The sequence below is a fragment of the Schistocerca cancellata genome, chromosome 9 (genome assembly GCF_023864275.1).
Source record: "Schistocerca cancellata isolate TAMUIC-IGC-003103 chromosome 9, iqSchCanc2.1, whole genome shotgun sequence".
In the NCBI taxonomy this organism is placed as follows: domain Eukaryota; kingdom Metazoa; phylum Arthropoda; class Insecta; order Orthoptera; family Acrididae; genus Schistocerca; species Schistocerca cancellata.
The window spans coordinates 208,152,887-208,176,972 of NC_064634.1; the positions used below are offsets into that span (position 1 = coordinate 208,152,887).

General features: G+C 45.3%; 1 protein-coding gene across 1 annotated transcript in view; it reads right to left on the reverse strand.

The window, feature by feature from the left end:
* The window catches only part of LOC126101285 (uncharacterized), a 137,751-nt gene that overhangs the window by 87,817 nt on the left and 25,848 nt on the right, over window positions 1-24,086 (reverse strand). Inside the window, exon 4 of the mRNA XM_049911966.1 lies at window positions 297-507. Within this exon, the coding sequence (XP_049767923.1) occupies window positions 297-507 (211 nt within the window). The remainder of the gene's footprint in view (window positions 1-296; window positions 508-24,086) is intronic.

A 24,086-nucleotide genomic window follows, 5' to 3' on the forward strand; every position in this document is an offset into this window, starting at 1 on the left:
TGTGACAGATTCAAGTTAGACGGACTGGAATGTCATAGTGGTAAGTGGGATAAGACTGCCAAGTTCTTTGTAAATCTGACTCAACTTTGTAATCACCGAAATAACAGCGCATACCCTCTCAAACTGTACAGTTTCATTTCGTTTTCTCCTCCCCTACTGGGTGTTCCACTTTTGACAGGAAACGTACTTTGTCTGGTGAGCTTATCTAACAATGTGGTGACGTGTTTTGGATTGTCAAACACTACCTGCGTAAGTCACTAGTGGGCAAGTTACAACAGGAAACAAGTGATACTGACTGGAGCGCTGCTGGCGGGAGGGCGACCTCTGCAGCTCCTCCTCGAGGCGGCGGCGGATGCGTTCGGCGTCTGCGTCCAGCGGCGCGGCGCCGGGCAGCCTCTGGAGCTGGATGGCGTGCAGCCGCAGCAGCAGCGCGTGCAGCTCCTCCTCCAGCGAGCCGCGCCGCGCCACCGCCTCCACCAGCTCCGCGCGCAGGTGCACCAGCTCCGCCTGCAACGACACCACTTCGTCTCGCACACACATACACACCCTGCATGGCAATCACTAGGCACCAAACAAGAGCACAACACTGGGAAAATGCGCACCTATCTTTACATACACCAGCAGTTCTCAAGCTTTTTTTAACCAGCGACCACTCACAAGGGAACCTCCCCATCGCACAGCCCTCAGATTTAGCTATAAGTTGGCACAGTGGATAGGCCTTCGATACCTGAACACAGATCAATCGAGAAAACAGGAAGAAGTTGTGTGGAACTATGAAAATAATAAAGAAAATATACAAACAGAGTAGTTCATGCGCAAGATAGGCAACATCAAGGATAGTGTGAGCTCAGGAGCGCCGTGGTCCCGTGGTTAGCGTGAGCAGCTGCGGAACGAGAGATCCTTGGTTCAAGTCTTCCCTCGAGTGAAAAGTTTCCTTTATTTTCGCAAAGTTATGATCTGTCTGTTCGTTCATTGACGTCTCTGTTCACTGTAATAAGTTTAGTGTCTGTGTTTTGCGACCGCACCGCAAAACCGTGCGATTAGTAGACGAAAGGACGTGCCTCTCCAATGCGAACCGAAAACATTTGATCGCAAGGTCATAGGTCAACCGATTCCTCCACAGGAAAACACGTCTGATATATTCTATACGACACTAGTGACGGCATGTGCGTCACATGACAGAAGTATGTTGTCGACCCACCTATCTTGTACACTTGCCGAATGGGTAAAAAGATTCTTCTACCTTGCCCGATTTAGGTTTTCTTGTGGATGTGATAATCACTCCAAAAAAAGTGATGAAAACATAAGGGTTTGTCACATAAACTGCTACAAATGAATGCAACAGTTTCACAGTCGCACAGTTTTCCCTGTGCTCTGTCAAAACATATGTTTTTACGTTTTCAAATTTTTCCGTGTGTAGACCATCAAATCCTGCATATGTCCAAGCAAATCTGAACATGTCCTGGAAGTTTGGAGAGCGAAGTTGATTATGTGTGAGTGCCTGAACTTTGATAATTGTCTGAAAATAAAAAATTAAACTTTTCACTCGAGGGAAGACTTGAACCAAGGACCTCTCGTTCACCAGCTGCTCACGCTAACCACGGGACCACGGCGCTCCTGAGCTCACACTCTCCTTGATGTTACCTATCTTGCGCATGGACTACGCTGTATATTTTGCTTATTTTTTTCATAGTTCCACACAATTTCTTCCTGTTTTCTCAACTGATCTGTCTTCAGTTTTTCAAGGCCTATCCACTGTGCCAACTTATAACTAAATCTGAGGAGGGTGCGATGGGGAGGTTCCTTTGTCAGTTCTTTGTTGTTAGTAGAGATTATAAAGTTCCCGAAAAATAAACTGTGTCAATCCAAAAATAAACTTTAACCAAACCTTCAATGAACACTGAAAGTCATGGGATACCTACGAATATTGTGTCGGACCTTCTTTTGCCCGGCATACTGGGGCAACTCAGTGTGGCATGGGCTCAACAAGTCTTTGGAAGTCCCCTGCAGAAATAGTGAATCATGCTGCCTCTAAAGACGTCCACAACTGCAGAAGAGTTGCTGGTGCAGGATTCCGCGCACTAACTGACCTCTCAATTATGTCCCATCTCGGGCGGTACGGGTGGCCAAATCATTCGATCGAATCATCATTAGTGTTCTTCAGACCAATCGCGAAAAATCGTGGCCTGGTAACATGTTGCATTGTCATCCATCGTTGTTTGGGAACATGAAGTTCCTCATGAATGGCTTCAAATGGTGTGCAGATAGCCGAACATAACCATTTACGGTCAATGATCGGTTCAGTTGGACCAGAGGACAAGTCGATTCCATGTAAACCATAATGGAGCCACCACCATCTTGCACAGTGCCTTGTTGACAACTTGGTTCCATGGCTTCGTGGAGTCTGCGCCACACTCGAACCCTACTATTAGCTCTTACCAATTGAAATCGGGTCTCATCTGACCAGGCCACGGTATTCCAGTCGACTAGGGATCAACCGATATGATCGCAACCCCAGCAGGGGCACGGTAGGCGATGTCGTCCTGTTAACAAAGGCACTCGCATCGGTCTTCTGCTGCCATAGCCCATTACGGCACATTCCGCTGCACTGTCCCAACGCATAGGTTCGTCGTACGTCCTACATTGGTTTCTGCGGATATTTCACGCAGTGTTGTTTGTCTGTCAGCACTGACAACTGTATGTAAGCTGCTCTTGGTCGTTAAATGAACGCCGTGGGCCACTGTGTTGGCTGTGTTGTGAGGTAATGCCTCAAATTTGGTATTTACGGCACTCTCTTGACACTGCGGATTTTGGAATATTCAGTTCCCTAACGATTCCCGAAATGTAATGTCCCATGCATCTAGCTCTAACTACCATTTCGCGTTCGAAGTCTTAGTTCTCGATGCGTGATCATAATCGCGTAGGAAACCTTTTCACATGAAGCACCTGAATAAAAATGACAGCTTCACCAATGCGCTATCCTTCTGTACCTTGCGTACGCAATTCTACCGCCATCTGTATGTGTGTATATCGCTATCCCAAAACTCTTGTCACTTCAATGTATTCATTACAAGCAACATGCATTAACAGTACTACTATAAAAGAAAACACAACATTTGTAATAGAAAATAAAATTCGGTTTGCTTCAGTGTGATATTTGAGCTTGCATCTTATACACAAGTTCGGTGATCCTGAGGCTAATATTGTTGCTCAAAGCTACACGCATATCGTCTCACCTTCAGTCGATTCCTACACTTGCCTTTAATTGCTAGCAAAGCAGAAAACTCATGTTGGCAGAAATAACTTGTGGAGAAAAGCATAAGATGTCGGAAGTGAGTTTCTCCAGAGAATCAGATTCACATGCGTCCTTATAGTTTCTGTCTTTTCAAATTCACTGAGCTCTTGCTGGATTATTTCTGCAACTTCCCCATCATGAGTGCTAAAATTGGTTGCGAAACAGTTTTTAATCAGCTTTAACTCCTGTTTTGTTGTATTCTGGAAAGTACTGTTGAATTCATCAAGCAACATTTGCAGACCATTGTCCATTTTTTCTTCTATGTTTATCCTTAACGTGTCATGCTTTTTACCATCAACGAGCACTTTCAGGGTCACTACCCATAATTGAAGTATGCACATTAAGACACGAAATCTATTTTCAAATATAAACATATTTTCGACACCTTCTGAACGTTAGCGGAACCTTGCAACTGCAAGTTCAGCTTACTCGAATACGTGAAAATATCCGTAAGATAAGCCAAATGCATCTGAGGTGTCGACGGAAAACTACTCTACTAAATCTTTCACTTTTTTCCTAGCCTAGAAACAACTCAACCTCTCCTCTAAGTCCATTTTAGCGAACAATTTTATTTATTTACTTATTAACAAAGTAATGTATTTAAGGCACTGATTTTGGTAACATTTACCACATTTATGTCCAATTACACTGAATTCCCCCCATGAACCATGGACCTTGCCGTTGGTGGGGAGGCTTGCGTGCCTCAGCGATACAGATAGCCGTACCGTAGGTACAACCACAACGGAGGGGTATCTGTTGAGAGGCCAGACAAACGTGTGTTTCCTGAAGAGGGGCAGCAGCCTTTTCAGTAGTTGCAAGGGCAACAGTCTGGATGATTGACTGATCTGGCTTTGTAACAATAACCAAAATGGCATTGCTGTGCTGGTACTGCGAACGGCTGAAAGCAAGGAAAAACTACGGCCGTAATTTTTCCCGAGGGCATGCAGCTTTACTGTATGATTAAATGATGATGACGTCCTCTTGGGTAAAATATTCCGGAGGTAAAATAGTCCCCCATTCGGATCTCCGGGCGGGGACTACTCAAGAGGATGTCGTTATCAGGAGAAAGAAAACTGGCGTTCTACGGATCGGAGCGTGGAATGTCAAATCCCTTAATCGGGCAGGTAGGTTAGAAAATTTAAAAAGGGAAATGGATAGGTTAAAGTTAGATATAGTGGGAATTAGTGAAGTTCGGTGGCAGGAGGAACAAGACTTCTGGTCAGGTGACTACAGGGTTATAAACACAAAATCAAATAGGGGTAATGCAGGAGTAGGTTTAATAATGAATAGGAAAATAGGAATGCGGGTAAGCTACTACAAACAGCATAGTGAACGCATTATTGTGGCCAAGATAGATACGAAGCCCATGCCTACTACAGTAGTACAAGTTTATATGCCAACTAGCTCTGCAGATGACGAAGAAATTGAAGAAATGTATGATGAAAGAAAAGAAATTAATAGATAGTGAAGGGAGACAAAATTTAATAGTCATAGGTGACTGGAATTCGAGTGTAGGAAAAGGGAGAGAAGGAAACGTAGTAGGTGAATATGGATTGGGGCTAAGAAATGAAAGAGGAAGCCGCCTGGTAGAATTTCGCACAGAGCACAACTTAATCATAGCTAACACTTGGTTTAAGAATCATGATAGAAGGTTGTATACATGGAAGAGCCCTGGAGATACTAAAAGGTATCAGATAGATTATATAATGGTAAGACAGATTTAGGAACCAGGTTTTAAATTGTAAGACATTTCCAGGGACAGATGTGGACTCTGACCACCATCTATTGGTTATGACCTGTAGATTAAAACTGAAGGAATTGCAAAAAGGTGGCAGTTTAAGGAGATGGGACCTGGATAAACTGAAAGAACCAGAGGTTGTACAGAGTTTCAGGGAGAGCATAAGGGAACAATTGTCACAAATGGGGGAAAGAAATACAGTAGAAGACGAATGGGTAGCTTTGAGGGATGAAGTAGTGAAGGCACCAGAGGATCAAGTAGGTAAAAAGACGAGGGCTAGTAGAAATCCTTGGGTAACAGAAGAAATATTGAATTTAATTGATGAAATGAGAAAATATAAAAATGCAGTAAATGAAGCAGGCAAAAAGGAATACAAACGTCTCAAAAATGATATCGACAGGAAGTGCAAAATGGCTAAGCAGGGATGGCTAGAGGACAAATGTAAGGATGTAGAGGCTTATCTCACTAGGGGTAAGATAGATACTGCCTACATGAAAATTAAAGAGACCTTTGGAGAGAAGAGAACCACTTGTATGAACATCAAGAGCTCAGATGGAAACCCAGTTCTAAGCAAAGAAGGGAAAGCAGAACGGTGGAAGGAGTATATAGAGGGTCTATACAAGGGTGATGTACTTGAGGACAATATTATGGAAATGGAAGAGGATGTAGATGAAGATGAAATCGGAGATACGATACTGCATGAAGAGTTTGACAGAGCACTGAAAGACCTGAGCCGAAACAAGGCCCCCGGAGTAGACAACATTCCATTGGAACTACTGACGGCCTTGGGAGAGCCAGTCCTGACAAAACTCTACCATCTGGTGAGCAAAATGTATGAAACAGGCGAAATACCCTCAGACTTCAACAAGAATATAATAATTCCAATCCCAAAGAAAGCAGATGTTGACAGATGTGAAAATTACCGAACAATCAGTTTAATAAGCCACAGCTGCAAAATACTAACACGTATTCTTTACAGACGAATGGAAAACCTAGTAGAAGCCGACCTCGGGGAACATCAGTTTGGATTCCGTAGAAATACTGGAACACGTGAGGCAATACTGACCTTACGACTTATCTTAGAACAAAGATTAAGGAAAGGCAAACCTACGTTTCTAGCATTTGTAGAAAGCTTTTGACAATGTTGACTGGAATATTCTCTTTCAAATTCTAAAGGTGACAGGGGTAACATACAGGGAGCGAAAGGCTATTTACAATTTGTACAGAAACCAGATGGCAGTTATAAGAGTCGAGGGACATGAAAGGGAAGCAGTGGTTGGGAAGGGAGTAAGACAGAGTTGTAGCCTCTCCCCGATGTTATTCAATCTGTATATTGAGCAAGCAGTAAAGGAAACAAAAGAAAAATTCGGAGTAGGTATTAAAATCCATGGAGAAGAAATAAAAACATTGAGGTTCGCCGATGACATTGTAATTCTGTCAGAGACAGCCAAGGACCTGGAAGAGCAGTTGAACGGAATGGATGGTGTCTTGAAGGGAGGATATAAGATGAACATCAACAAAAACAAAACGAGGATAATGGAATGTAGTCGAATTAAGTCAGGTGATGCTGAGGGAATTAGATTAGAAAATGAGACACTTAAAGTAGTAAAGGAGTGTCGAAGTAGAGAGGATATAAAATGTAGATTGGCAATGGCAAGGAAAGCGTTTCTGAAGAAGAGAAATTTGTTAACATCGAGTATAGATTTAAGTGTCAGGAAGTCATTTCTGAAAGTATTTGTATGGAGTGTAGCCAAGTATGGAAGTGAAACATGGACGGTAAATAGTTTGGACAAGAAGAAAATAGAAGCTTTCTAAATGTGGTGCTACAGAAGAATGCTGAAGATTAGATGGGTAGATCACATAACTAATGAGGAAATATTGAATAGGATTGGGGAGAAGAGAAGTTTGTGGCACAACTTGACCAGAGAAGGGATCGGCTGGTAGGACATGTTCTGAGGCATCGAGGGATCACCAATTTAGTATTGGAGGGCAGCGTGGAGGGTAAAAATCGTAGGGGGAGACCAAGAGATGAATACACTAAGCAGATTCAGAAGGATGTAGGTTGCAGTAGGTACTGGGAGATGAAGAAGCTTGCACAGGATAGAGTAGCATGGAGAGCTGCATCAAACCAGTCTCAGGACTGAAGACCACAACAACAACAACAACAACAACACTGAATTAGGCATTCAGGAACAGACTTCGAAAGTAACGCTTGGCGAAGTATGATACAATGCGTCGTTAATGCCGAAGTGTTCTTCAGATTTACTGATGTTGCTAGACTGGAGCTTGATTCTAACATCGCTGGGTCGCCATCCCTCCAGAAACCGACGATCTTTCCACATAATGTTATGTTTCTGAAAATGTTCCGTTATTATTTCCATGATGTCCGTTCCTTTTAATGTCGATTCCATTTCACGCGAAATCAATAATTCTGCTTTGCCTATGTTGCCGTCATCTAAAAAGCGGAGAAACACGAGGAACTGGCAATAATTAGAATTGCCAGCCTGTTCATCACACTGCAAACCGAAACATGGCAGTTTTTTAATTTTTGAAACAAGTTGCTATTCGATATCACTTGACATTAGTTCAATTCGAACTTTAACCGTGCTGTTCGACAGAGATTTTTTTTCCTTCACCTCTGGAACTTCTTCGACAACTTGATGATTCACGAGTGTTTCTGCTATAGAGCGAAGCTGTTTTTGATTATGCTGTCAGTTTCGATTACTCAAACGACGATTGATTATTAGTTTAACATAAAAAAATTAAAATTTTAAATCATTCGCGAACCATACTTTAATTCTTGCAGGGCAGTGGTTGGGAACCAATGCCATGCAATTATGAGCCGAAACATTATGACCGGTCCCACTACGAGTTTCGAGACCGCCTGGTGGTGTTTCTGACACCTGACGCGTAAAGGAAAGAATGAGTATGTAAACAGAGCAGACGCGAATCGGCGGCTATGAAGCTCGCAAATTGGAAAATCCACTAATGTAAGCGACTTTGACAAAGGACAGGTTGCTACGGCCCGGCGCTTGGGAACGAGCACCCCTGAAACGGCGAAACTTGTCAGCTGTTCGTGTGCTATAGTCGTGATCATGTACAGCAACCGGTCGAATGCAGTGAAACCACTATTAAGGTGTATTTTTACCGTACGCCTTGCGGCTAGTCGCCGAGCGGCTGCAGCTTGCCCCAGGCGGAAGTAGAGGCGTCCATTGTGAACACAGGTGTGAATGGAATCGCTCGCCCGTACATGTTCAGGAAGAGGCATACAACCTACACGCGTGCCTCTACTTGCGCGTGGGGCAAGTACAGTAGCACGGCAACTAGGCTCACAGGTGTAAACGCACCTTCCGGCGGAAATGTGTTGGGCGTCCAAGCATCACAGACCGTGGATGTCGGAGGCTTGTCTGCTTCGGTGTGTAACAGATCTCACGACAGAGTACAGCGCAGCTGCAGGCACAAGTATTCACCGCACAGTGTTGAACACGAGGTTCTGCAGAAGAAGAATGCTACATGTACTCATGCTAGCCCAATGACTTCGTCAATTACGATTGCACTGGGCACGAGGTCATCGAGACTGGGACCTCGAATCATTGTAAACGTGATGCCTGGTAGGAGGAATCACATTTCACCAGGTCGATTACCGTGTCCAGACACGAAGTCAGCGAGACGAAGAACCATTATGCCATGGCGAATATTCACCTGGAATTCTACGGGACCTGAGGCAGTAATCGAAGACACCATGAAAGCTGAGGACTAGGTGAACATTATTGCAGACCACCTGCATCACTTCTAGCTTGGTATTTTCTTTTTTTTTTTTTTTTTTTTTTTTTGTGGTTTAAGGGCGCACAACTTCAATGGTCATTAGCGCCCTGACTACTCTAAGAATGCAACGCGAGGCACATGTTGACAACAACAACAACTAAAGGGGAAAACACGATAAAAGACAGACTGACTGGCATAGGATTAAAAAACAGCATCATCAAATGTCCTTAGAGAGGTCTGTCAAATGGACAAAACGAAGAACACGAGCTGCTGCTCGTGGGTCATCCGCTAAAATGGCATCGAAAGTACTTGGCAGGTTAAGATCTAGACGCAGTGTGCTAAAATCTGGACAGGACATTAAAATGTGTCGAACCGTCAGCAAGTGCCCACATGGGCAGAACGGCGCCGGCGCAGCCGTCAGCAGATGGCGATGGCTGAACCGGCAGTGTCCAATTCTTAACCGGGCCAACACTACCTCCTCCCGCCGAGAAGGGCGTGAGGAGGACGTCCAAGCCACGGGAAGAGGTTTTAAGGCCCGAAGCTTGTTGTCTGTAAGTGCAGCCCAATCGGCATGCCACAGCGATAAAATGCGCTGACAAATGACCCTGCTAAAATCGGACGAAGAGACACAACAAGAAGCTGTCCGAGGCTGGAGGACCGCAGCCTTGGCCGCGGCATCTGCAGCTTCGTTCCCAGGGATACCGACATGGCCAGGAACCCACATAAAGCTAACCGGAGAACCGACGTCCACCAGCTGCTGAAGAGAGCGTTGGATCCGGTGTACGAAAGGGTGAACCGGGTACGGATCACTGAGGCTCTGGATGGCGCTCAGGGAGTCGGAGCAGATGACATAAGCAGAATGTCGGTGGCGGCAGATGTAAAGAACAGCCTGGTAGAGGGCAAAGAGCTCAGCTGTGAAGACCGAACAATGGCCATGGAGCCGGTATTTGAAACTTTGTGCCCCGACAATAAAGGAACACCCGACCCCGTCATTGGTCTTAGAGCGATCTGTATAAATGAAAGTCATGTTGATGAACTTCGAACAAAGTTCCAAAAAAACGGGAGTGGTAGACCGAACCGGGGGTGACCTCTTTTGGGAGCGAGCTGAGGTCAAGGTGAACGCGGACCTGAGCCTGGAGCCAAGGTGGCGTGTGGCTCTCGCCCACTCGAAAGGTTGCAGGGAGTGAAAAATTAAGGTGTTGAAGGAGGCGACGAAAGCGAACTCCAGGGGGTAGCAGGGCAGAGACATACAACCCGTATTGACGGTCGAGAGAGTCGTCAAAAAAAGAACGATAAGACGGATGGTCGGGCATTGACAGTAGCCGACAGGCATACCGACAAAGCAGTATATCGCGCCGGTAGGTGAGTGGCAATTCGCCAGCGTCAGCATGAAGACTCTCTACGGGACTAGTATAAAATGCTCCGATCGCAAGTCGTAAACCCCGATGTTGTATGGAGTTGAGGCGGCGTAAGATGGATGGCCGTGCAGAGGAGTAGACGAAGCTCCCATAATCCAGCTTGGAGCGGACGATCGACCGATATAGACGAAGTAGGACGGTTCGATCCGCTCCCCACGACATACCACTGAGAACACGGAGGACATTTAAAGAACGGGTACAACGGGCGGCCAAATATGACACATGTGGAGACCAGCTAAGTTTCCTGTCAAATATAAGGCCTAATAATTTGGTTGTCTCCACGATTGAGAGAGCAACGAGACCGAGTCGTAAGGACGGTGGGAGAAACTCTTTGTAGCGCCAGAAGTTAATACAGACCGTCTTCTCGGCAGAAAAACGGAAGCCATTGGCGACACTCCAGGAGTAAAGACGGTCAAGAGAACGCTGAAGACAGCGCTCCAGGACATGTGTACACTGCGCGCTGCAATAGATGGTAAAATCGTCCACGAAAAGGGAGCCTGATACATCAGCTGGGAGGCAATCCATTATTGGATTGATCGCGATGGCGAAGAGAGCGACGCTCAAAACAGCCCTGTGGCACTCCATTCTCCTGGCGAAAGGTGTCGGACAGGACAGAACCCACACGTACCCTGAACTGCCGATCCATTAAAAGGGAACGAATAAAAAGAGGGAGGCGACCGCGAAGGCCCCATGTATACATGGTGCGGAGAATGCCCGCCCTCCAACAGGTGTCGTAAGCCTTCTCCAAATCAAAGAACACAGCCGCGGTCGGGCGCTTCCGCAAGAAGTTATTCATAATGAAGGTCGACAAGGTAACCAGATGGTCAACAGCAGAGCGGCGCCTACGAAATCCACATTGTACATTGGTAAGTAGGCGTCGAGACTCGAGCAGCCAAACCAATCGAGAATTAACCATTCGCTCCATCACTTTACAGACACAGCTGGTAAGCGAGATAGGTCGATAACTGGAAGGCAAGTGCTTGTCCTTCCCCGGCTTAGGAATCGGGACAACAATAGACTCGCGCCAGCATGCGGGAACATGTCCCTCAATCCAGATGCGATTATAAGTACGAAGAAGAAAACCTTTACCCGCAGGAGAAAGGTTCTTCAGCATCTGAATATGAATAGAATCAGGCCCTGAAGCGGAGGACCGTGATCGGCCAAGTGCGGTTTCGAGTTCCCGCATGGTGAATGGGGCATTATAACTTTCACAATTCGAGGAGCGGAAGTTAGGTGGCCTAGCCTCCTCTGCCTGTTTGCGGGGGAGGAAGGCAGGGTGGTAATGAGCGGAGCTCGAAACCTCTGCGAAAAAGCGGCCGAAGGCATTGGAGACAGGCTCAGGGGCCACAAGGACGTCATTCGCGACCTTCAAGCCAGAAACTGGTGAGTGGACCTTAGTGCCAGATAGCCGGCACAGGCTACCCCAGACAACAGAAGAAGGAGTAAAACTGTTGAAGGTGCTTGTGAAAGCAGCCCAGCTGGCTTTCTTGCTTTCTTTGATAATACGACGACACTGAGCACGTAATCGTTTATAATTGATACAATTCGCCACTGTAGGGTGGCGTTTAAATGTGCGTAAAGCACGTCGACGAGCACGTAAAGCGTCTCTACATGCTGCGGTCCACCAGGGGACCGGTACGCGACGTGGAGAAGAAGTAGGGTGAGGGATGGAATATTCAGCAGCAGCGAGAATGACTTCCGTGAGATGTGCGACCTGACGATCGCAGCTTGTGAAGGTTTGATCCTGAAAGGTCGCCCTGGAAGAGAAGAGCCCCCAGTCTGCCTTGGAGATGGTCCAACTAGAGGAGCACGGAGAGGGGGTATGCTGCAGGAGATGGATAACACATGGGAAGTGGTCGCTCGAATATGTATCAGAAAGTGCATACCACTCAAACCGGCGTGCAAGTTGGGGAGTACATATAGAGAGGTCTAAATGAGAATAGGTGTGAGATGTGTCCGAAAGAAAAGTAGGGGCGCCAGTATTGAGGCAGACAAGATTGAGCTGGTTGAAAAGGTCTGCTAACAAGGAGCCCCTCCGGCAGGATGCTGGAGAGCCCCAAAGGGGATGGTGGGCATTGAAGTCTCCAGTTAACAAAAATGGTGCAGGTAGCTGAGCAATAAGTTGCATCATGTCTGCCCTGGTAACGGCAGATGACGATGGAGTGTAAACGGTACAAAAGGAGAACGTAAAAGTGGGGAGAGTAATGCGGATGGCAACTGCCTGCAGGCCGGTGTGCAACGTGATGGGATCGTAGTAAATATCATCCCGGACCAGCAACATAACCCCTCCATGAGCTGGGATACCTACCACAGGGGGTAGGTCAAAACGCACAGAGGTGTAGTGTGCCAAGGCAATTTGATCGCATGGGCGTAGCTTCGTTTCCTGGAGGGCTACGACGAGCGGACGGTGCAAGCGGAGCAGCAACTTCAAGTCCTCTCGGTTGGAGCGAATGCTGCGAATATTCCAGTGAATAAGTGCCATCGTAAGAAAAGGAAGATGAAGGAAGGGGTCACCTCGAAGGCCGCTGAGGGGCCTGGCTTCGAGCGTGCACTGCCGCCGCTATCAGTAGGCGGACAGTCATCGTCCATTGGGTCTATAGGTTCATCGGCCATCTCGGGAGGATGGCCGGGAGGGGGAGCTTCCTCCGCCGGTGAACGGCCAGATGTATGGCTACCAGCGGTGCGGCCAGGCGAAACGGATGACGGCCTGGGGCGGCAACCGCTGGGTGGCGCAGGAGAAGAAATGCGCCGTGGCGGAGAAGGAGAACTGTGCTTCCTATGAGCCTTTTTGGAAGGACGTTTGGTGGAAGTACCGGTCGAAGGCTGGGAGGTCGAGGGACGGAGGAAGTCTGCACGGGATGGTTCCTTCTTGAAGGCCCGTGCATCTGACTTCGGGGTCTTCGTCTTAGCAGAAGCTGATGAAGGGGCTGGTGTCTGTGGGGTGATGGGAGGAAGAGGAGACGTCGACCGCGCGATCTTAGCACTGGCCGAACGGACGACCGTGGTGCTGAAGGTCAGATCGCATGTCTGGGTTGCTACCTCCCTGGTAGTCCGAGGAGAGGCAAGGACAGTACTGTATTTCCCCGCTGGGAGCAGCGCGGGCTTCCTACTAGCCAATAGCTTGCGAGCAGCCGAGGTGGACACTTTCTCTTTGACCCGAATTTCTTGGATACAGCGTTCTTCCTTATAGACAGGACAGTCGCGGGAGGATGCGGCATGGTCACCCTGACAGTTCACACAACGAGGAGACGGAGGTGGACAGTCACCCTCATGGGCATCCCTGCCACAAGTGACACATTTAGCCGCATTGGAACAAGACTGTCGAGTGTGATTGAAACGCTGACACTGGTAGCAGTGCGTAGGTGTCAGGACATAGGGGCGAACAGAAATAACCTCGTAGCCCGCCTTGATGCGCGATGGCAGCTTAACACTATCGAAGGTCAAGAAAAGTGTCCGGGTCGGTACAAGGTCATTGTTGACCTTTTTCATGACCCTATGGACAGCCGTCACGCCCTGCTCAGCGAGGAAAGATTGAATCTCCTCGTCAGTCAATCCGTCGAGGGAACTAGTATAGACTACACCACGAGACGAATTCAAAGTTCGGTGGGCCTCCACCCGGACAGGGAACGTGTACAGGAGTGTGGCCCGAAGCAATTTTTGTGCCTGAAAGGCACTCTCAGTTTCTAGTAATAAGGTACCGTTACGCAACCTGGTACAAGATTTGACAGATCCCGCTATGGCATCTACGCCCTTCTGGATAACGAAAGGGTTGACAGAGGAAAAATCCTTTCCGTCCTCAGATCGAGAAACGACGAGGAACTGTGGGGCAGGCGGTAGTACTTTTGTCACTGGTGGCTGGTCACGTTTCCGTTTTTGGGCAGAAGTCGAAAGCGATGGAGTAGAATCCATTGCGGAGGAATCCCCATGATTGCCAGCGTCTCCGATGGCGCGCTCCTTCCTTGTGGGGACCCTCTCAGAGGGCACTCCCGCCTTAGGTGAATGTTTACACCTCAGGTCACACCTCCCGAGAAACAGACGGAGGGACCAATCGGCATGGTCAGAAGGTATCAGCTCAGGCAATCACCCCTCCCCGGGCCTGGCCTTTACCAGGGGGTACGCACGTGCCTTACATGTCTACCCAGGGCGGGGACTTACGCGTTACCCCGTCACCGGCTACGCGTGCGAACGCGTGGGTCGGCCTTCAGGCACGCACAGGGAGGAAGGAAGAAGAGGAAAAAGAAGAGAGAGAGGGAGAAAGAGGACAGACTGTCTCAAACGCCGAGGCGGAGACCAGAGAAGGCAAGGAGAAGAAGGCAATGAGAAGGCAAGGAGAAGAAGGCAATGAGAAGACAAGGAGAAGTCAAGGGAAAGCGTAAGGAAGACAGTGAGGTGGAGAAGAGCAAAGAAATGAACCAACAAAAGGAAGGAAGAAACGAAAAGTGAAAAACCAAAAAGACCACAATCATAGGTCGTGGAACCGTCCGCCTCCGGACGCAGGCGCTAACTACCCCCGTGAGGGGGATGGACTGCTTTTAGTCGCCTCTTACGACAGGCAGGAATACCTCGGGCCTATTCTAATCCCCGGACCCGCAGGGGGGTCTAGCTTGGTAGTTTGCACGACAGCTGTAGCAGCTGCTAGCAGGATAACTGTCCGCGTAACAAGGTCAGAACCGTCTTACAGTGGTTTGAGCAGCATAATGGTGAACTCCTGTTGATATCTTGGCTACCAAATTTGCCTCATCAGATAGTGAATGAATACATCTGGCGCTGTATTGTGCCCCGGCTACGTGCCTGCAAACCACCGGCCCGTAATCTGCGCGAATTGTATGACCTCTGTAAAGAGATTTGGTACTATATACCTACCAAACATTTATCAAGTGCATGCAACGCAGAATCGCGTTTAAGGTGTTGCTTCATAATATGTGATGTGCATGGCACAGGAAACTTTTTAGTAGCAGTAGCATCAGCAGCATTCTTCCTCTCCTTCTTCAGGTCTACAGACTGATTTGATGCAGTTCTTAACGCAAGTAGCTCCTGCAACCTATAAGCATTCGAACCTGCTTATTGGGATCACGATATATGTTATCAACCGATTCCTTCTTTTAGTTAAGTTACGTCATTTTTTTCTGCCTAATCCTATTACGTACCCCCTCGTTAGTTATCAGAAGTACCCACACAATCTTCAGTATTTTCTTGTGACCGTATCTTTCAAAAGCTTCTATTTTGTCTAAGCAAATGTTAAACAAACGTCTGTGTACCGCTCCCAAAAAGGCTATATTCCAGACAGACACCCTCACAAAATATTTTCTAACAAATTTACATTCAGAGCTAACATATTTCTGTTTTTCATAAGGGTCTTCTTACATTACAAGTCTACATTCCTCTCTACTCCAACCATCGCCACTTACGTGCAGTTTGCCGCCCAAACAGCAAAACACGTTTACTTCTTTTAATGATTCTTTTCCTAATCTAATTCCCTCACCATCATCTGATTTAATTTCGTTTCATTCCATTATCCTCGTTTTATTTTTCTTGATATTCATCTAATAAACCCTTTTCAAGACACTGAACCTTTTGTTCAACTGCTCTTTCAGGTCCTTCGCCGTCTCTGGCAGAACTACAATCCTCTTTTCAAATTTTCTTGGTTTCGAATTGTACTTTCTCAGCTAAGTACAATGTAAATAGATCCGCCACTTTTTACAGCGTAACAAATGATCTAGCTGAAAACATTGGAAGCTCTTTAAGACTGTTGGCAGGTGATGACAAAGTGGCAGTATCGATTTTCAGAATGACCTGCAGACGACTGATGAGTGATGCAGTCCCTGTGCAATTGACTCTGGGCGAGAATAAATTCAACATATTGCGCATACGTAAGGCCGGGTGGCCGAGCGGTTCTAGGCGCTACAGTCTGGAACCGCGCGACCGCTACGGTCGCAGGTTCGAATCCTGCCTCCGGCATGGATGTGTGTGATGTCCTTAGGTTAGTTAGGTTTAAGTAGTTCTAAGTTCTAGGGGACTGATGACCTTAGAAGTTAAGTCCCATAGTGTTCAGAGCCAGCCAACTTAAGGGAAAAAAAAGAGAATTACTGATGGAGACTCGCTGGATAAAGTATCTACCGTATAATATCTGGGAGCAACTATTCAGTGCGACCGTAAGTTGAATGACCAAATAAAACAAATAGTACGAAAAACAGATGGTAGACAAAGCCTTAGAAAGAACCTTAACGCAATGCGACTCACCCACAAAGGACGTGGCTTACACGGCACTTGTTCGAGCGATTTTTAAATATTGGGCTTCAGTCAGAGCTTTACCAGATAGGACTGATACAGGCGGGGTGATGGAGGATGGGATGGGGAGAGGGAGGGAGAAGGGAGGGGAGGATGAGGGGTGAAGGAGGGAGGGAGAGGGGAGGGTGAAGGAGGGAGGGAGAGGGGAGGGTGAAGGAGGGAGGGAGAGGGGAGGGTGAAGGAGGGAGGGAGAGGGGAGGGTGAAGGAGGGAGGGAGAGGGGAGCAGTGGCAGACACTTTCAGGGAAGAGCCGGTCAACATGCGAGGGTTGGAACTTAAATAGTGGCAACTACTTATTTAAAACCGATACAAAAGAGCTACGTGTTTGCACCTGTTACTGTCGTTCAAAGCAGTCACCAGCGTCATGTAGAACCTGTTGCCAGCGATGTGGAAGGCATAGTATACTGTTAGCAGAGCCTGTTCTGTTGATGGGGGGAGTGGAGCGGTCTACTGCCTGTCGAATCTCGTGGAACAGTTCTGAAGCGAATGCCACCGTCAATGCACAGTATGTTAGTTTTTGGAGCATCACCTGCGACCAGCTTTGCGAAATAAGCGGCGACACTTCCTGCGCAACCCACCCATCATTTTGCACGACAATGCGCAGGCGCATGCAGCACAAGCTGTCGCTGCTCTGTTCGGTCGATGGGGGTGGGAAGTAATGTACCATCCACCATACTCCCCGGACTTAAGTCCTTGTGACTGATTTGATTCCGAAGATGAAGGAACCACTTCGTGGCATTCGCTTCAGAGCTGTTCCGGAAATTCGACAGGCAATAGACCGCTCCATTCGCACCATCAACAGAACAGGCTCTGCTAACGGTATACCACGCCTTCCCATCGCTGGCAACGGGTTCTGCACAACGCTGGTGACTACTTACGACAGTAAGAGGTGCAAACATGTAACTCTTTTGTATCGGTTGTGAATAAATAGTTGCCACTATTTAAGTTCCAACCCTCGTATTACTTCCTCCCACATACACCTCGTGAAATGACAACAACGAAAAAATTCGTGAAATTAGAGCTGACACCTTACCGACAATCATCCTTTTCACGCGTCAATAACGAGTGGAACAGGGAAGAGGCGATCAGTTGGCAGTGCCAGAAGTACACTCAAAGTGATGGCATTCGTGGACTGGATTAAGTCCGTGCAACGCTTACAACTCAGTTTTAATAATCTAGCAGTCGGCTACTCTGCAGGGAACTAAAGCCGACTCTTTGAAGTTGTTTAGCGACTAAATTTATTTTAACAACTTCTCTTGCGACTTTTTGAACTACGTTTCTTCAAGTACCACATGCAACTTGTCTTGAGAACATATACGCCGTAACTCTTAGTTCAACCGGAAAACGCTAATCAAACTCAAAAAGAACAGCTGTTTGATACTTCAAAAAGCTACACCAAGGCACTTTGAAATCGGCATTTGTCTCGTGCCGCTTCGAAACTTCTCGGGTAGCTTGAAATCGTTAGCTGTCTCATGTCATTTCGGAAGTGTTCGCGTAGCTTGGGGTGGCATTGTCCGCTAAGCCTAGGCTCTAGGGTGTTTTTGCACATATTCGTTTCTTTGTGTTGCGTCTTGTATTGTGAGCTAATACAATGGGGTGTAATGGAATTACTGGTGAAGAAAAAGTGCTACACTCAAGAATACAAAAAATAAGGGTATACAACTGCATTTAATGGACAGATGACACCCGTTCCGGAAATATTAAGCTATGTATTCCTACTGCCAAACTGAATTTTATGCTGAAGTGACGATATTAAAGAACACACTGAAACTAAAAAGCAAAAAAATGAGACTTCACATAAAATCGGCACAGAAAAAATTTACCAGTACAAAAAATGGACATTAGACCTTCCAGTAAAGCAGAAGCATCACTTGCATTTTTCATTGGTGAACAGTGTTCGGCTATAACTAGAACATCTGGGAGAATTGTGTAAAAACATATTTTCTGACTCTAAATACACCACAAATCTGCAATTACATCGAACGAAGCGTTGGGTCCCTATTTCAAAGAAGTTCTGCGAGCTGATATCGGTAACGAAAAATCTAGTCTGCTGGCAGATGAATCCACTGTTTTAAAGCATAGAAATGGAAAGGGGAGAAAGGGAAGAAGTCAGAAATAGTATCCGAGACCTCTGCAAGAAGCAACGGAACCCACAATTAAGAGAAGAAGAAACAACGAAACAAAAGAGAAAACTGATTATGATCAAGCCAACAAAAAGAAAACAAAGCAGAACTTAAAATACATCGACGGAAAACCCACAAACTTTCACTGTCCAGGCTGTTCTGAAAAGTACAATAACTCAACCACAGAATACTGGATTCAATATCTAATTTGCGAGCAGCGGTGGCATGAATACTTCTCTTGTCATGAAGGTTCTGAACACTTCATTTGTAATATCTGTTAAACAGCATTTCCTCTGATTGGAATATTTTCGCAGTGTTTTGTTCACAAACCCCAGAATTGTCCATTAAATCAAATATTGTGTTAACAGAAACTAATATATACTAAAAACAAGGTACCTATGTGTATATGTACCACAAATTAAATAAAGAAGAAGAATTGAATGCCACGTATGAGCTCATTTTAATAATAAAGCGCAACACCAAAAGAAACGTACTCTTACTCCAAGGTCGGGTAAGACAGCGCATTAGCTTTACTTTCTGTAGGAAGTGCACAATACAGTTTAAATTGTACACATTACTTTCGGACTCTGGTGTATAATAGCTAAGTGTTAGATTAAGTGCCAATTAAAAAATAATTCTAATTTGTGAAGTTTCCTTCAGTATATCGCCAATTAAACCTCTATGTCGAAAATTTGTGTCGGACCTGGATTCGAACCCGGGTCTCCAGCTCATTTGGCTGATGCTTTGACCACTGAGCCATCCTGACACAGAGGTCATTAAAACTGCGCCGACCACTCTACCACGCCTTTTGAGTCGTCTGATGTAAGATAAGTCGTTTATATTGTTCTTGTCACATCAGGTGTGTCAAGAGCTATAACTTCCCACAATGTCAAAGTTTGAACACTTTTAGGCCAAAATAGGTTGTAGTTCTTTGTTATTTATATAAGTTTGATAGTTACTTCTATGGATCACTATTGCCGACACTGCATTTGGTAAGGAAAGGTGGCCACATTACTCGTTGGGAAAAGTGGCCAGGACGTTGACCCCCAACAAGTTAGTCACGTCCAAAAACGCGCGTAACACAACAGATAAAAATAACTTCTAAATCCTTTTATATACGAAGCTGTCAGCCACCGTTCTATCCTTTTGTGACAGTTTTCTATTAATTAAGTTATATTATTCAGAAACGTCTCTGTTCTGTTCTATTTGGCCTAATTCGGAAAGTCCGACTGGAAACGATCTGCTGCATCCACTTGGTATATTTCAGATACGAGGCGTGTTTTTTAAGTAAATACCGTTTTGAAATTAAAAAGGACGTGCTAAGATATCTCAATAATTTTATTTTTACATGAAAGCCTGCAGCTTAATCTACTTTTCTACATAATTTCCGTCAATACTAAGGCACTTGTCATAACGTTGTACCAGTTTTTGAATACCCTCCTTATAGAAGTCTGCCATCTGACTTGTTAACCACTGCATCACTACTGTTTTGACTTCGTCATGAAGACGCTGACCGTCCAGGTGTTTCTTCAAGTGCAGGAACAGATGGTACTCACTGGGCGCAAGATCGGGGCTGTGCGGAGGATGATCTAGAGTTTCCCAACGAAAGGATGTGATGAGATTTTTGGTCTGATTCGCCACATGCGAACGCGCATTGTCTTGCAACAAAACGATGCTCTTGCTCAACTTGCCACGTCTTTTGTTCTGAATTGAACGGCGCAGATTGTGCAATGTCTTACAGTAAGCTGCTGCAATGATTGTCTCATTAAGAGGAAGAAATTCCACAAGCGGTACTCCTTTTCTGTCCCAAAAAACTGTGCAGATGATTTTCTGGGCAGAAATTGTTTGCTTAAACTTCACTTTTCTGGGTGAATCTGAATGCCGCCATTCCATGGACTGTTGCTTTGATTCTGGTGTGACGTAGGCCACCCATATTTCATCTTGAAGAAACACCTGGGCGGTCGGCGTCTTCAAGACGATGAGGAAGTCAAAACAGTGGTGATGCAGTGGTTAACAAGTCAGGCGGCAGACTTCTATGAGGAGGGTATTCAAAAACTGTTACAACGTTATGACAAGTGCCTTAGTATTGACGGAAATTATGTAGAAAAGTAGATTAAGCTGCAGGCTTTCATGTAAAAATAAAATTATTGAGATATCTTAGTACGTAATTTTTTTAATTTCAAGACGGTACTTACTTAAACAACACGCCTCGTACTAGGACATGAAGATGCCAAGAAAATGTGCCGCAAATCAGATATAGAAACAAAGGATCCTGTTGCGATGGCACTAGCCACAATACTCGCTTAAATACCATGTCGGTACGTGAGACACAGCGTGCTGTAATGGTGTTTCTAACCGCAGAAAACGTCTCCTTCAGTGTGAAAATTCCAAACCGCACAGCAGCGATGCGACATCTCCAACAATCCCAAGCCTTGGGTTCACTGTCATTCATAATCCTCCATGCATTCCCGACTTCGCCCATTCGAGTTTCATCTGTATTCAAAACTTACAGGGCATCTTCGACACTTTACTTTGAGCGGTGCAAGCAGCGGTGAAACTGTGGCTCCGTCAAAAAAGTCAAACATTCCGTAGTGACGGTATCCGACGGTATCAACAAACTGGTATCTCGTTGGGAGAAATGTGTTCATTACCAGGATGTCTATGTTGAGAAACAAGTATGTAGACACGAGGAACGAAGATGCAGAATGTTAATAACGTTTGTTTTAATCAGCTTTAAGCCTTTTCACATAAAAATTCGGAGACATTAGTTTCCAGCAAGCCCTCGTATTTAGGGATAATACTAACCGTAGAAATGAAATGGAGAGAACACGTTAAATATGCAGTATGGAAGATGACTGGAAACTAGATTTCATGCAAGGATTATGGGAAAGTGTAATGTAACTGCAATGGAAAATGCATAGGCGGCGGCGCTCCGCCAATTCTAGAGCACTGTTCCAATCAACTAAGCATGGCAGGAAATACCGAAATCACGGAAGTGCAACTTGCACAGACTGGTATACCCAATACTAAAATGTAAAAAGGATCGCGAAGAGCTGTTGGCTCATTTTAGGGAACTGGTATTCGAGGACGTTTACAATTCTGCTGCATATGCCTTGCGTAGGACTCACGAGAGTAAGAGAGTAAGAGTAAGAGAGGTTTGTGCGCGAAGATAGTGTTTCTTTCCTCGTTAAATATTTGCGACTGCGATAGGACAAAAATAGATAAATTTTGTATGAAGTAACTCCGCTACAGACTGTGCAGCAGTGGTTTGCAGAATTTATACATAAATTTGTAGGAATGAATGCCGAAAGTTATTCTTTCCGCGCGATATTTTCGAATTCAATTGAAAGGGGTAAATTAGTACTGGTAATGGTAGCCACCATTCGTCGTACACTGTACTGTTATTGGCGGTGAGCAAATGTAGGTGCGTATTATATTATCGTGAGGTTAAACTCGTGAAATAAATAAAGAAGCCATACTTCTGAGTCAACCTGCAAATTTACTTCTATACAGTATAGAACAGCGAACGCACACCTTCTACAATTATCTTACCCCAGCCTGATTACCCCAGACTCAAAAATTTCGCTGGATGAGGATGTCTGTGATGGCATCCGCGACATTCCCATCGGAACCAGGCTGAAGAGAATTTTTGAGGGCACCAAGCACGCAGCCCTCGCCGTTCGGTTCCTGCACGGGATTGGAACTGAAATATAATTGGTTGGCTCTGACCTAGTTCTACAGCACTATTAGCGTGGGTCGATAACTCGGAAAAGTCTATATCAGGATGAGCTGAGGGGAGCAAGTGTACGGTTCCTACCGCTTCCCTCGCAATAAAAGAGTCAGAAGTCTAATAAACAGTATTCTGGAGGCATGAGGATTTTGGGGTAATTGTAACTTCATGCACGAGAAAGTTGCTTAGATTAAAACATGAAATGCGTGACAGTACCGTCTTGAGTGGATCAGTGGTAAATTAAAAAACGCAAATGTGCCATAAGTTCTGACAGAAAATGTAAGATTGGTGTGTGTGTGTGTGTGGGGGGGGGCAACGTCCTCTGGATAGATCGTTACACAGATTTTTCTTTTAGAAATCACATCATCTCTCTCTTGATCTTGCTACGACAGGACTCAAACAATCACAATAAACTCCCTGCAATATTCTTTGGTGGACGCTCATACTTTTATATTCTTATTCAGATGATGAAATTTCAAATGACGCAAGTTTAGTAATTCTGCTGAACGTTGGAGTAATTTCGGAGATGATGTCACTTAAGTCAAAGTCTTACTTCACCTGTTTCTAGATGCTGTACTTAAAAGCCGTTAGTATTGGATCAGCATTTACAGACGACTGAAACTGTAGCATTGTTTTCAACATTAACTCAATATAGAATATCACCTATAGCTACACCTTCCCGGTGCATACAGTGCATCGCGATGGCACTGCCTATCATTGCTTCCATCCCTAAAATGTAATTCGTCTAACCTAACTTAAGTGTTCCTTCATGCAGTTATCACGCCACCGCTGACAGATATTATTGCAGATACACTCAGTTTCAGAACATTAAGACGGGAGAAATATTAGCGGATTATATGAGATGCTTGCAGGTCATTAAATGCGTATTACTTACACATAATGCTTATTATCGAGTACTGTATGTAGATGTGTCGTTCGCGGTAAATCTTAAACCTTTATATTGCAACCTAATCAGGTATTACGGATAGATTATGTTGCCATAATGGGTCCAGCTTCCTTCTGATGAGCTGTGTGGAACCTTCGTCACCCTCTTCCCCATTATTTTCACCTAGGCAATCTATGATCTTTTTCAAGTGCCTGCTACATAAAAACATCGCGAATTATTGGAACGCGCAAATCATTTCACGCAGTCTTCTGCAGTTCCCTTTACTTTTGCAGCGTCATGTCAATCGCTTCAGAGTTATCAGCTGCAGGTTTGTAAATGTTTCTTGCTGATAAATTTTCTTTAATTGTGCTCCAAATCAGTTAAAGTGGATTCTCGTCGCTGTGTTGGGATGAAACCGAACAAAAGAAGAACTGTTTTCTTCTGAAACCTGTCCACGATGTGCACAGTGACTACAAAAGAAATTAGAGGTCATGGGCGTCCGGGTAAATTTCTCCAAGAGGGAGTGAATTCTAAAATTGCCGTTTTTCATGCAGCTAATTCAGAGAGTTTGAGAACGTGACGTACTTTTAAGGTAGATTACTTTGGTACCTAAACGACATGCATATTTAAATAACGCAGGTAGTTTTCTGATACTATTTATATTAAATATATGAATTCTACTATTTTTAATCAACAATCTGAAATTATGTCATCAGGGTAACCAATGAATTACGAATATAGGTATAAAGAAACTTTCAGGACGTCTCAGAAATTCCTTTTGGATTTCAAAAAAGTAACCAACAGAAAAATTCCACTTTAATTTTCAACGAAGTGAAGAAACGG